General features: G+C 43.1%; 1 protein-coding gene across 2 annotated transcripts in view; it reads right to left on the minus strand.

Moving 5' to 3' along the window:
* Nucleotides 1-453: 453 nt before the first annotated feature.
* Nucleotides 454-13788, minus strand: part of usp34 (ubiquitin specific peptidase 34) — a 79564-nt gene continuing 66229 nt past the window's right edge. For both annotated transcript variants that reach the window (XM_083765070.1, XM_083765069.1), the window contains exons 70-79: nucleotides 12962-13088; nucleotides 11670-11777; nucleotides 11321-11425; nucleotides 9461-9585; nucleotides 8546-8669; nucleotides 8108-8187; nucleotides 7371-7511; nucleotides 3661-3807; nucleotides 2999-3155; nucleotides 454-2217 (exon numbers count right to left, since the gene is read on the minus strand). In XM_083765070.1, the coding sequence (XP_083621196.1) occupies nucleotides 1409-2217; nucleotides 2999-3155; nucleotides 3661-3807; nucleotides 7371-7511; nucleotides 8108-8187; nucleotides 8546-8669; nucleotides 9461-9585; nucleotides 11321-11425; nucleotides 11670-11777; nucleotides 12962-13088 (1923 nt within the window). In that variant the 3' untranslated portion in view covers nucleotides 454-1408. The remainder of the gene's footprint in view (nucleotides 2218-2998; nucleotides 3156-3660; nucleotides 3808-7370; nucleotides 7512-8107; nucleotides 8188-8545; nucleotides 8670-9460; nucleotides 9586-11320; nucleotides 11426-11669; nucleotides 11778-12961; nucleotides 13089-13788) is intronic.

The following is a 13788-nucleotide window of genomic DNA, read 5'->3' on the forward strand; positions in this document are numbered from 1 at the left end:
AATGTTCGGATAACATAGCTTTTTGCTAGATTAAATAATTCCTGCTCAATTTTTCACACGTCTCCTTTTGCAGAATAAGGGCACGGTCACACCGCACTTTTATTCTGAGGGTGGATTGGATTCTGCCAAAGCATTTCAATGGGAATGGAGCGGTTTGCTTCCATTTGCGGATTTAAAAAACCCCCCCACTCAATTCCCATTGAAATGCATTGGCAGAATCTAGTAGGTAGAATAAAAGTGATCGTGCCCTAATAATGTTTACGTCCATTTTTGGATCAACTCTTACAGTATACTGTATTTGAAGCTTCACCGGTGTTGGAAACCACCTCATAACAGTACAGTATGCTCTGTAGAAATCTTGAACCATAACAGCTGTACATTCGGGTGTCGGGTGAGAAAGAAAGAAAACAAATCTCATGTCTCAAAATAGATTTCTGTTCATAATTATTCATATTAAAGTTTTTATTAATTTATCTCTATTAAAATAAAATCAGGAAAAAACCAAACAGCAAAAGAAGCAAGAATGACAATAGATTATGGAATGTATTTCAGTAAATAAAATAAAGCTCCAACTGTTACATCAAGTGTGCTTTATTTCAGCCACAGTCAAATAAAGCACCATTTTTATATATTCATATATATATATAAAGTTATTTATATATATATATAATTTTTCATATACACCTTCAGGCAATGACTAGAGAGGATTCTTTACAGAATCAAGTTTCTTGTGGTTCTTTTAATGTACAGGTAAACTTAGTTTGGATATTTAACCACAGAAAAAAGCCAAGGCAATTTTCGCCTCTTTTTCATTAAAGTACAAAACTGGCACAGGGGACACAATTTTATACACAGTAAAAATGCAATAAAATTAAATTACATAAACAGACTAAAATTTCTGTAAACCTTTCCCCGTTACAGCAAACCTCAAACGAATAAAATCACTTTCTAAAGAAACTCAGTAAATCAGTAAAAAAAAAGGCAAAACTAAAAAAAACAAACAAAAAACGATTTTTTTTTGCCCTTTGAAAGAAATGTGCTATAGCTTGTACAACTTGATATTTTTCTTCTTGTTTTGTCAAACGAATGGCAGGCTGTGCAACTTGTTGTCCAGGGATGTTTCTTTTGAGCATAACACCAGGGGGAGGAAGATGGCGGCAATTGAAAGCCACAAGGTTTTGAAATCACGGACAGACCGCAGCACAGAGCCAACCAATTTAAATACGTCATGAGCATAAGGCCAGCGCAACACATACAGCAAAAGAAGAAACCCAAACAAGAACACAGGGAAAGGAAGTCCTCAACCAAGACCATGATTCAGCTTAAAGAAAAGAAAAGAAAGAAAGGAAAAGAAAAGAAGGAAAAGAAAGATTTCTCAAAGATCTGAAAGCGCTGTGAGTTGATGATGTCACGAGGAGGGGGGGCAGGGCCCTTTGCCAGTCAGTTTAGTAACTATGGCAATGGTGGCTTCCACCGTCCTGTACAGCATGTCCAGCATGTCTGGGGGCGGGCCGGCGTGTGCCATGACAGCTGTGGGAGCGTGACCGCTGACCTCTGGCCCCTCCCCCACCATTCCCAGGGCTGACGGGAACATGGCGTCCTCCACTAGGGGCTGGGCGTGGGCGTTAGAGGAAGCCATCATCTCCTTCTGCTCCTTGGTCTCCTCTGAGGCAGCGGACGAGGCCTCCCCGCCACACCTCCTCTTCCTCCTGTCCTCCTCCTCCTCGTCGTGCCGAGGAGGCGGCGGCTCGGGGTCCTCCCCGCGGATGTACGTCTCCCCGACTTCCTGCATGGAGGAAGAGGAGGAGGAGGAAGATGAGGACGAGGTGGAGGAGGAAGACGAGGCCTCCATCTTCTCCTCCTTGGCGGCGGCAGTATTTGGGGAAGAAGCAGCCTCCATGTTGTTGGGGGCCGGGGCTGCAGTGGTAGGGGTGGGGTCGGGAGGAGAGGGCGGGTCCTGCTCGGTGCCGGGGTCGATCAGGGAGGAGGAGTCGCGCGTCTCCGTGTCCGAAGTGCTAGCGGGCGTGAGCGCCTCCTGGTGGTCGGCCTGTGCCTTCAGCTCGCCGCACGGCGGGAGGGCCGTGGAGGAGGAGGCAGCGGAGGTGGAGGGCATGGAGGCTGACGAGCCCATCATGGAGGAGCTGGTGCCCTCGCCGGCTCGCTCCTCATCGCTGCTCACCCGCCGACGCTTCACTGGGGTGGCTCCCTCCTCCTCAGCTGCGGAATAAAACCTCAATTAACGCATCATGTCAATGTGATACCTCAGTGTCATTAGTATACTCGTACCATAATTTGGTGAGGGTTGGACAAAATTTGGAGGCAAAAGACGGTGGTGGTTACATTTTTCTACCGGCCATGATCACACAGGTGGACCACTATCATGTCTGGGAAATTTACATTACATGTAATTTACAAATGTGTAATTTGTTGCTTTGAGGGCCAAACCAAATGCCATTGAGCTCCATTGTATTGGGTTGACGGCACACATCTTGACAAGAGACGTACAAACCTCGTCAAATCACACCCAAAAGACATGGCTTGATAAATGGTTACCGGTTTTGTATTCTGGGTGAACTCTCTTTACCACTACTTGGGAATGTCTGGTTCTGGATAATCTCATTCCCCCTTCTTTTACTTTTAATTCTTTATTTACTCTTTAAAAACTGCAAATGTGAAAGCTCACTTTTACCTGTAATTGTGCTGTGACAATAAGGCTAATTGACTGATTGATAGAACAGCTTAACCCATTTTGGGGCGGGAACCCCTTTTGGTGTCAGCATTATGTTATGCTTTAGCTATTGAAAAATAGCAGATCTACAAGCTCATAGCGAGCCACCGAGTGGTGCGCTATGAGCTTGTAGGTCTGCTATTTTTGAAAAATCAAAGAACGACTGACATAGAAACATAGATTTTTCAGAAAACTGTCAGGATGTAGAAGACATTTTTAGAATCTGATCTCAGGTCAAAATGGGTTAAATCCCATTTCAGCCAGCCTTACCTTTGGCCTTGCTGTCTTTGGCCTCCAGCTCCAAGGCTGTGCGTTGTTGTACGCAGGCCCGACACCGGCCCAGCAGCTCGTGGAGGGTGGGGCCGAGGGCGGGGTCTAACGCCTGTGGAGGATGCACTGAGAGCAGCAGCACCAACGCACGCAGGTCCTGAGGAGGGATGAGAGAGAATATGATGATGATCATTGATCACAAAAATCTAAACATTTCCGTTTCACAAAATCAGTACTTTATTGGATATGCAGAGTTGTTTGGCAATAAAGAAAAACTTGAGTTGGCTTGAAATCATCTAAACTGTGACCTTGTTTAACGCATGCCGATGTCAATAACATCTTTCAGATTCTCTAGGTGAGGAATTCAGTTACGCTGAAGCTCCACTGACTGTGTTGCATCGTGGTGCATTTTGACGTGTCAAAAAAGTTAACAGAGGCGAATAACAGTCATCGAATGAAGCGCAATGTCGCCAGTGGAGCACCCTTCATTGGTGAAAAAGGGAACATTCCCTGCGTCAACATTGACGGGATGCCTGAAGGCTATACCTACTGTAAACTTGAGACTTTTGGATGAGGTTGTTGTTAGTTTTTCCGGTGTTGGTTATATAGCAGATGGAAGTGTGAAATGTATTTAAAAAATGTGGACTCAATAGTGTACGTACAGCATTGAGCAGGCTGCTGGTCTTGCTGAGCTCCAGGCGGTGAGCAGCCAGCTCAGGCTGCAGACTGTGCTGCTCACTCAGCAGGTTGGTAACCAACACGTTGACCAGGCTGCTGCAGCTGGGCCCTGACAGGACCTGACCCTGAACCTGCAGGGACAACACACACAGCACATTATACAACTGACAGGACCTGAGGGACAACACACAACATGAAGTTATACACCTTGTGGATACGTTTTTTTTTCTTTTCCCCTCTCATACGCACACCCTCATTTTTTTCAGCTGTTTGCTGTTGAATGTGCACATAAAAATAACAATAATTTATATATATATATATATATACTAGAATTCCACGCCCGCTTCGCGGCCGCTCATCCCAGAGTTACATTGCCGCGCACTATGGGAAGAAGGAAATTGCGGGAGTTGACTCCACATGTAGTAACGGATGGGTTATTAGTTATTATTATGTGTCCTTATTAGTGTAGTGTAGTCAACACGTTATGGCTCATACACACTGCCCGGTATTTGCTCCGATTATGCTGTCGGGGAGCATTTCTGGCGCTGACCGACAAAACGGCTGATCTGACGTTAAGCGGTGCCCAAAAGGTAGATCAGGATCTACCAGTATAGATCACAAAGGCTTTGCAGGTAGACCACATGACATGGCCCTAAAAATATATATAATTTTAATATAAAAAACGATTTTTGCATCTGCCGCCTGAGATTACTTGATTGATTGACATCAAAAAGGGCCTGTCAGCTCAAACACACAATGCAATACTTGTTGTTGCGTACAATCATCAGTAGCAAAGTCAAATACCAAAAATAAAAACCAATGGGATGATAGTTTTATTTGGTGGGTATATCATATGAGCTGGTCGTTTTGAAAGTAGCTCTGAAGTAAAAAAAAGTGTGGGCAGCCCTGGTATAGATGATTATATATATATATTAATTCCGTGGGTAAATCCCTGTAGGCTACCCACATATTGGTAGCCTATCTATTCTATATTGGAGAAGTTGTACCCAACACATGGCAAGAAACCCAAAGCCACAACAGCTACGTCGCTATTGCAACACCCACAACACCATCTTACACACTACACCCACACACACTCACACGGCAGTGACGTCACACACTTACCTTCGCAGTGTTGCAACGCTATCTCCTCCTATCGCGCCGAACGCCAAAACTCGACACCACCCGCCAAACACTGGCACTGGCACTGCCACCAAAAATGCCTCCCGTCCACAGTCACGCCGCCAATGCATTTGTTTACTACAAACATTATCGCCCGAAGCACCCACACCCCCGGAACACTGTTGCCCTTTCACCACGCTAAATTCACCAGGTCTATGCAAGTGAGCACAAATTACATGTGAGAAAATTCATTCACAAGCCCACAAATGCCATTCAACACACACTACGACTCGCTTACAATTCGCCAACCTGGCAACTACTACCCCGTCTTTTAAGCCACTCACGATTTTGCTTATTCCTTCTAAATCACTGTATATAAAATATCGCTTACTCAGCGAATCTCTTAGTTACGTCAACATTGTTCTTCCACAGAACTTGGTTTGTTACCATTACAATTACACCGTTCGAATTCGCCATTTCACCTGCCGAGTACTTTTCATTGCGCACACACACACGCACACACACACACACACACACACACACACACACACACACACAGGAATAGCCGTGCAGCCTATACACGGCGCCAGCGAGACAGGACGTTATAATCTTGAGTTTCATTAAATAACTGTCTTTCTCCGCACGCGCACACAACATTATTCAACTGAAATGCGTAACGCCAATATTGGGCTAATATAGTTAATATGCTACCAATATGTGGGTAGCCTACAGCCAGGGATTTACCCACGGAATGAATATATATATAATCATCTATACCAGGGCTGCCCACACTTTTTTTTACTTCAGAGCTACTTTCAAAACGACCAGCAAAATAAAACTATCATCCCATTGGTTTTAATTTTTGGTATTTGACTTTGCTACTGATGATTGTACGCAACAACAAGTATTTCATTGTGTGTTTGAGCTGACAGGCCCTTTTTGATCAATCAATCAAGTCGGCCCAGGCCGTAGCGTAACGGTCTGGGCACCGGACTGGTGATCCAGTCGCGGTGTGCCGCGGGTTCGACTCCCGGACCCGACACGGCCTTTACCGCATGTCATCCCCCCCATCTCTCTCCCGTTTCCTGTCAGCCTACTATCTGTCCCTTAAAAAATCAATAAAAGGCGTAAGCCGCAAAAAAAAATCTTCAAAAAAAAATCAAAAAAAAAATCAATCAAGTCATCTCAGGTCATCTCAAGCGGCAGATGCAAAAATCGTTTTTTATATTAAAATTATATATATTTTTAGGGCCATGTCATGTGGTCTACCTGCAAAGCCTTTGTGATCTATACTGGTAGATCCTGATCTACCTTTCGGGCACCGCTTAACGTCAGATCAGCCGTTTTGTCGGTCAGCGCCAAAAATGCTCCCCGACAGCATAATCGGAGCAAATACCGGGCAGTGTGTATGAGCCATAAAGTGTTGACTACACTACACTAATAAGGACACATAATAAGAACTAATAACCCATCCGTTACTACATGTGGAGTCAACTCCCGCAATTTCCTTCTTCCCATAGTGCGCGGCAAGGTAACTCTGGGATGAGCGGCTGCGAAGCGGCCGCGAAATTCTAGTTACCTATATTAGCCCAATATTGGCGTTACGCATTTCACTTGAATAATGTTGTGTGCGCACGTGCGCGTGCGGAGAAAGACAGTTATTTAATGAAACTCAAGATTATAAAGTCCTGTCTCGCTGCCTCCGTGTATAGGCTGCATCTCTATTCCTGTGTGTGTGTGTGTGTGTGCGCGTGTGCGCAATGAAAAGTACTCGGCAGGCGAAATGGCGAATTCGAACGGTGTAATTGTAATAGTTTGGCACAAACCAAGTACTATGGAAGAACAATGTTGATGTAACTAAGAGATTCGCTGAGTAAGCGATATTTTATATACAGAGATTTAGAAGGAATAAGCAAAATCGTGAGGCGAGAATTCCTCTCCTTCCTTGTGTTTTTCTCCTGCGGACAGGACTGTCAGGGAGACTCGGAGATCAGAACAGCACAGGGGAGTGGCTTAAAAGACAGGGTAGTAGTTGCCAGGTTGGCGAATTGTAAGCGAGTCGTAGTGTGTGTTGAACGGCATTTGAATGGCATTTGTGGGCTTGTGAATTAATTTTCTCACATGTAATTTGTGCTCACTTGCATAGACATGGCGAATTTAGCGTGGTGAAAGGGCAACAGTGTTCCGGGGGTGTGGGTGCTTGGGGCGATAATGTTTGTAGTAAACAAATGCATTGCTGGCGTGAGTGTGGACGGGAGGCATCTTTGGTTGCACTGCAATGACCAGTGTTTGGCGGGTGGTGTCGAGTGTTGGCGTTGGGCGCGATAGGAGGAGATAGCCAGATAGGTCCCGAACACTGCGAAGGTAAGTGTGTGTGGGTGTAGTGTGTAAGATGGTGTTGTGGGTGTTGCAATAGCTACGTAGCTGTTGTGGCTTTGGGTTTCTTGCCATGTGTTGGGTACAAGTTCTCACTTGTTAATATAGATATATATATATATATATATATTTTAGGATTCAGCACCAGTGGTTGAGCATGCCGTTATATGGTTATCATCATAATGTTCTGTGTTACCTTGTGCAGGAAGCAGGTGAGGAAAGAATAGGCCATGTTGTTATTGAGGAAGGTCCTCTCGTCCATCAGAATGCACTTGATGTACTCGCCAAAGGCTGGGTCTTCACACAGCAGCTTCACACACGTCTTGGCCAGAGCAGACTAAAAACAACAACGAGGATGTCAGCAGGCTTGGTATGAGGCTTGCTGTCCGTCTGTGTGGGTGTGCATTTGTTCAGAGCCAATCTCGCAAACACTGTGGCAGATGAGTGCCACATTTCATTTCAACACCGTAGACTAAAGAAATACAGTAATTCCGTTCCTCCAAATATGTTTTGGGGATATTTTTAACTTAACATTTATAATTGAAGTCAATGGGGCTCGGATCGGACTGAAGCCTTGCCCAATATGGAGTCATACTGTACATCATTACAACGGGCCATGGCTGTCCACATTAAGTCTCAGATCAACATGATCCCAATTTTAACATGAAAAATAGTTTCATTGGGAACATTTGATCTAAAATAAAAGATGCCCTTTTTTCTTAGGCTGGTGGCGTTTGTCCAGTGCCTAGATAGGATTCAAGTTAAGGAAATCGAAGTCAGCTGTATTCATTCCGTAATGGTATGCAATTCAAGCAAGAACACCAATACGGCTGGCCTGAAAAATAATTCCAACTGTATTTTTCTTTAGAACGTCCTCACAATTATCATGACTGAGAAAGACGAGAGAGAGAGAGAGAGAGAACGACGACGTACCTGTGATTGACAGAGTTCAGTCCAAAGTTTTGGGAACAGGGCCAAGTGAAGAGGCAGTCCTTCATATGCTATCAGGACACCTGGAAAACAAAGTACAATGATTTAATAATCAGAGCTAGGAAGCTGGTGCACTATAATGTTTAGACCAAGAGTGAACCAAATGTGACTTGTATTTATTTATTTTTGGTCTGTTTATGATGTCAGTCATGTAAACTTTTTCATAGTTGCCAGCATATTTAATTGTACTGTTTTTGTCATGAATCAGAAAATTGATATAAAACAGTTTGACCAGGGTCTCTCTCATATTCGCACACACACACACACACACACACACACACACACACACACACACACACACACACACACACACACACACACACACACACACACACACACACACACACACACACACACATTCTCTCATATTCAAATACATACTTAGTTTGACCAGGGTCTCTGTGAACTTCTCACAGTTGATGGCGACTCGACAGAGCAGGTGGATGAACTGGTGGTAAGACAGGAAGTAATCCAGCAGCATCCGGTCGTACACCTCATCTTTCCCCTGACATACAAACATTATTATAAGATCAAGATAAAATCATGCCGGCGATGTCACGTACTGGAGCTAAAATGCTTCAGAGCTTGTGGGTGGTTTTGGAGACCCGACACAACAACCGAGTGTAAATCATGCATGATCCTAAATGTTCATTTGATGTTTGAATTCCCCTCTCTGGGGAACAATAAAGTATATGTTGCCGGTAATCTAAAGTTTCAACTCTCTGTTATGTAAGAGCATGGGAGAATGGGTTTCCTATCCAATTCAAGTGGGGATGACTACAGCAGAGATGATAGAGAACTGTATAGACAGACATGTCAATTTCATTGACTGCCAAGAAAGAGGCTACAGTACCCTGTTTTACCAGATCATCCAACACATCACAGATAGTAATCAATGGAGCTACTGTAAATGCTGCTTCAATAAATAAAACAATAATCAACATAATTTAGAAAATAAGCTGCTCTCTCCTGATAAAATAGGCAGTTTGTAACCAAATGATACATACGTTCAATAAATCACGCAATATGCCCAGAAGGTCATCTTTTAGCAGTCATCTATCATTGATCCCAGTTCATTCTGGTGTTTTGTGCTCTTAACTGCCATCTGCTGGCAAAACAAGATATCGCCAAACTGGCATATCTAGCTCTACACAGCATGGCTGACCAATATAGCCGACAGATTTTGAACTTCCTTGTTCATGTGAATGTATGTATTTAAACATCAGCCTCAGTGCTGGAGTCTCTGGCCTAGCAGGAACACTCCGTAATAAGGTAAAAGTGTAAAACCAGTCTGACCTTGCTGGTCTCCACCATGGACGGCAGCAGACACATGTTGAGCTCCGGGCGGGGGGGTCGGATGTTGTTTTTACCTCCCATCAGCTTGATGTTTTCTCTGCACGGCAGGTAGGGACCAAACGACACTGGGAAAAGCACGCACACACTTAAGTATTACTATACTTGTGATGAGGTTAACATTTTAGAAAGGCGATATGAATCATGAATGCTGTTATATATAGTGGTGGGGAAATAAATCGATTAGTCAATTAATCGCGATGCCATCATGGGCGATAATTCATCGATGCACAAATGTCAAACATCGATTATATAATGTATTTTTTTTACCGGAGCAAAAGGGCGGAACTAATCTGCGACTGCGCTGCGTCGTCGTACCGGACTGTTTAGAGTGACGCACACAGCGCTCGCACACGCTTTAGCTTTCAACAACCAAAACAACGAGTTACCAACGCGGAGGGGAAGAGAAAAAAGATGACAGAAAGGGAACATTTTGGATCGTATGAGGTTGAGGGGACACGAGAACTCGATAAAACTCACACCATCGACCGCCTGTGAAATGTGGCCGAGATGGGACGATGTAGTGTGGCTCCAAAGTGCTAACATGGCCCGGAATCCGTCGCTCCCCACGACCGAATGTGAACGTAAATCCTTTGCAATAAAAGTGCCGATGGACTTCGTAATTCTAGTCGCCTTTTATGAGTGCATGGGCAGCTGTCCGTGTGTTCGGGATCGGGATGGTTGTCTTGACTGCATCTCTGGATGTCAGTGGGCAATATGGTCTTGTACACGTTGTGAGTTGTATCGAGTTCCCAACATCATAGAATCCAAAATGTTGCCATACACTTGTAAAATACTTTAAACCAAATGCTCCTTAATGTGTGCAAACAAACAGAAAAGTGCAACATATAGTCTCAAGAACTGACCCAAAGCTTCCTTAATGACACTTCAGTAACTGAAAATTAAATCCCTGAATAAGGAAACAAAGAAAAGCACCTTTTTTGTCCTAACAAAGAATAAAGGCAATTTGACAGAGTGCTGCTGACCTCAACCGAAATCCTGCCCATGTATTTCTATGACATGACATCTTATGTCATTATTAATATATATTTATTGTATGCTTGTACAAACTAATTCTTTTTTTTTAAAGAAAGCTTATTGCTGTTCTGTATTTGGCCACGGTCACCCATCTGAAAATATTTTCTTCTATGGACCCCCCCAGAAGCAAAGATTCGAGTTAAAAACATGCACTGTGAAAGAATATATATATTCATAATCATTATAAAGCACTTTGTTTATTAGTCACACAGTGACTGAGTGATTAACAGTGAGTGATTAATTATGATTAATCGGGATTAATCGAATCGTAACATAGCCCAATTAATCAGGATTAATCGGGATTAATCGAATCGTGACCCTCGGAAACGATGTGTAATCGCATCGCCAGGTACCTGGCGATATCCGCCACTAGTTATATATATATATTTCTTTGTTGCCAGTTCTAACCCTAAAGCTTCCCAAACGATGTGCAGTGAGACACGTCCAAAAACGTGTGAATTATATTTTTGATTGACTGTGTTTTGAGCACCCTCGTTGCCCAAAACAGGCAAATTCTATACCCTACAAATATATATATATTTGACCTGGCATCCCTATTTGGAGAAAGGTTTTGAAGTTTCAGTTTCGAAAATAGAATACAAGGTGTTCCTTGAGATTGTGACATGCCCATTGGTGTGCTTTGGGAACAGAAACAGTTTGTAAATCACTGGGTAGAGAGTAGAGGAGACTCATGTTAACAGTTTCTAAGGTACTCACTAGGGATGTTGCTGTGGTGGTAGGTACAGTGGTTTATACAGTACTCACTAGGGATGTTGCTGTGGTGGTAGGTGCAATGGTTATGTTGCAGGAAGGGCACCAGTGTGTGCAGGAAGTCATGAGGACTCAGTAGCACCAACTCCTTCAGAACATCTACGGGGAGGAAAAACAATAAAGCTGTCATGTGACAATTCACGTTTTGAAGAAAAAGGAAAAAACAGACCTACAAGATAAAGTGTTATGTCACGACATATTGTTAGCATGTAGCTCTGTTCTTCATGGCAAGCAACACGCTTGGGATTGTGATTAAACTTTTTTTGACTGAATGAATAAAATAACCATGTGTGCTCATAAAAATATTAATAATATAAAATAATAAAACTTGTGTGCAAGTTACCCAGGCAGGCATTGCGGAGTTCGGGGGGGCTGTAGGAGTTGAGGAGGGTCAGCAGCTTGTGGGCAAAGTCGATTCTCTCCTGCCACTGTATGAGAGCCTGTTTCACATCTGTAGCACAGGAGATAACACACTGTATGAGAGCCTGTTTCACATCTGTAGCACAGGAGATAACACACTGTATGAGAGCCTGTTTCACATCTGTAGCACAGGAGATAACACACTGTATGAGAGCCTGTTTCACATCTGTAGCACAGGAGATAACACACTGTATGAGAGCCTGTTTCACATCTGTAGCACAGGAGATAACACACTGTATGAGAGCCTGTTTCACATCTGTAGCACAGGAGATAACACACTGTATGAGAGCCTGTTTCACATCTGTAGCACAGGAGATAACACACTGTATGAGAGCCTGTTTCACATCTGTAGCACAGGAGATAACACACTGTATGAGAGCCTGTTTCACATCTGTAGCACAGGAGATAACACACTGTATGAGAGCCTGTTTCACATCTGTAGCACAGGAGATAACACACTGTATGAGAGCCTGTAGCACAGGAGACAATACAGGTCAGTTAACTAGGAGTCTAATGAATCGATTATGAAAACAATCAATCTTCAAAAATAGGGAAAATAGATGTGATGCGTTGTGAGCTTGTAGATTGGTATTTTTTGCAAATGTCTGTGACAACGTTGTATGACAATGTAGAAAAGGGTTTAAGTGGTAACATAGTACCGGTAACATATTTTGACGATTGAAAAATCGATTTTTCCGCTTTGATTCGTCAAAAAATATGCAACAAAAAAGAAACTCACTTCTCGATTCTTGTAATAATCAAAAACATTATTGTTAGAATAATCTGTAAGAAGATAATTAATAGTTACAGCCCTGAGGTTAACCACATGAACCCTCACACACGCTGCTATAAAAATGTGAAGATTTTTCAGAAAAGTGTTTTTAGAATCGGCCTCAGTCAAAAATGGGTTAATATGAACTTTATCCTTCAGGGATATTCTGTACATCAGCTAAACCATAACACAGCTATATGGTCGGTAACATAAAACCATAAATAAATAAGTCATGTACAGTAGTTAAAATCATTGTTAACACCAAGTTTGTTTAAGAGCCTGGTAGAAAGAGACATGTTTGTCAGTAAGAAATGTCACATATTATTTGATCCCTTGCCAGAGCCAATGCACGTCTATGAATTGCCACGCATCATTTATCGGGACGGAGCGTCCGAGTGTCTCATCAGATTAAGAATGTCAGCTAAATGCCAAAGAATAGTGACCTTTGCGCTGCAGGTACGGCCGCGTGGATTTGAGGACAGACAGGAAGATGGACAGCAGCTCCACTAGGTCCCCAGTGACATGACAGGCTGTAGCCTCATGGTACATCATGTGTAGTGTGTTGAAAGACTGGAGGGAGGATGACGAGTTTGGGAAGAAAGAAAGCAACAGTTTGAGAAAGTGAGGGACGAAAGAGAGGGGAGATGGAACATTCAACAGTATAATACATTGGTAGGTAGGTTGGATAACAGTGGGCACTAGGGACATCTGGGCACCTCGATGTAAAATTAGCCATTTTGTCCAAAATGTTAAAATGTATTTGAAAAATCTAATACAAACTTACTTAAGTACACATGATGTGAACATGCGTACATCATTATCAGACTTAATTGTATCCTTCGACTTCTTGTTTATGCCCCAAAATGACTGGAGATAGAAATATTACACATTTATTGTTGAATACACAATCAGTGCCGGAAGTGCATCAAAATAGAAGCTCCGGGGTGCCAGAGTTGTCTGATCGCTTTTACTCTGAAAGCCCTGAACCGGAAACACTTTCCTAAAAAAGTTGACTTTACAAAGTGACCTCACATCCCCGATCATCTTAATATATTTTTTTACGCTCCAAAAAGCGTTTATATTTTGCGGGAGAGACGGATGAGGAGCAGAAATGAAGCGCCAGCATATCGATCCATTCATCACCACGGAGAGCGCCCTGGATTAGGAGATACGATTCATTCTTTCCGCCGCGCTAACATGGGAGTCAATGACAAGCTAATAGTTGCACAGAGTGTTAGCGTACGGAAAGCGAAAAGCGAAATGCCAAAAA

Source organism: Protomyctophum parallelum (genome assembly GCF_964188405.1).
Source record: "Protomyctophum parallelum genome assembly, chromosome: 5".
Taxonomy (NCBI): domain Eukaryota; kingdom Metazoa; phylum Chordata; class Actinopteri; order Myctophiformes; family Myctophidae; genus Protomyctophum; species Protomyctophum parallelum.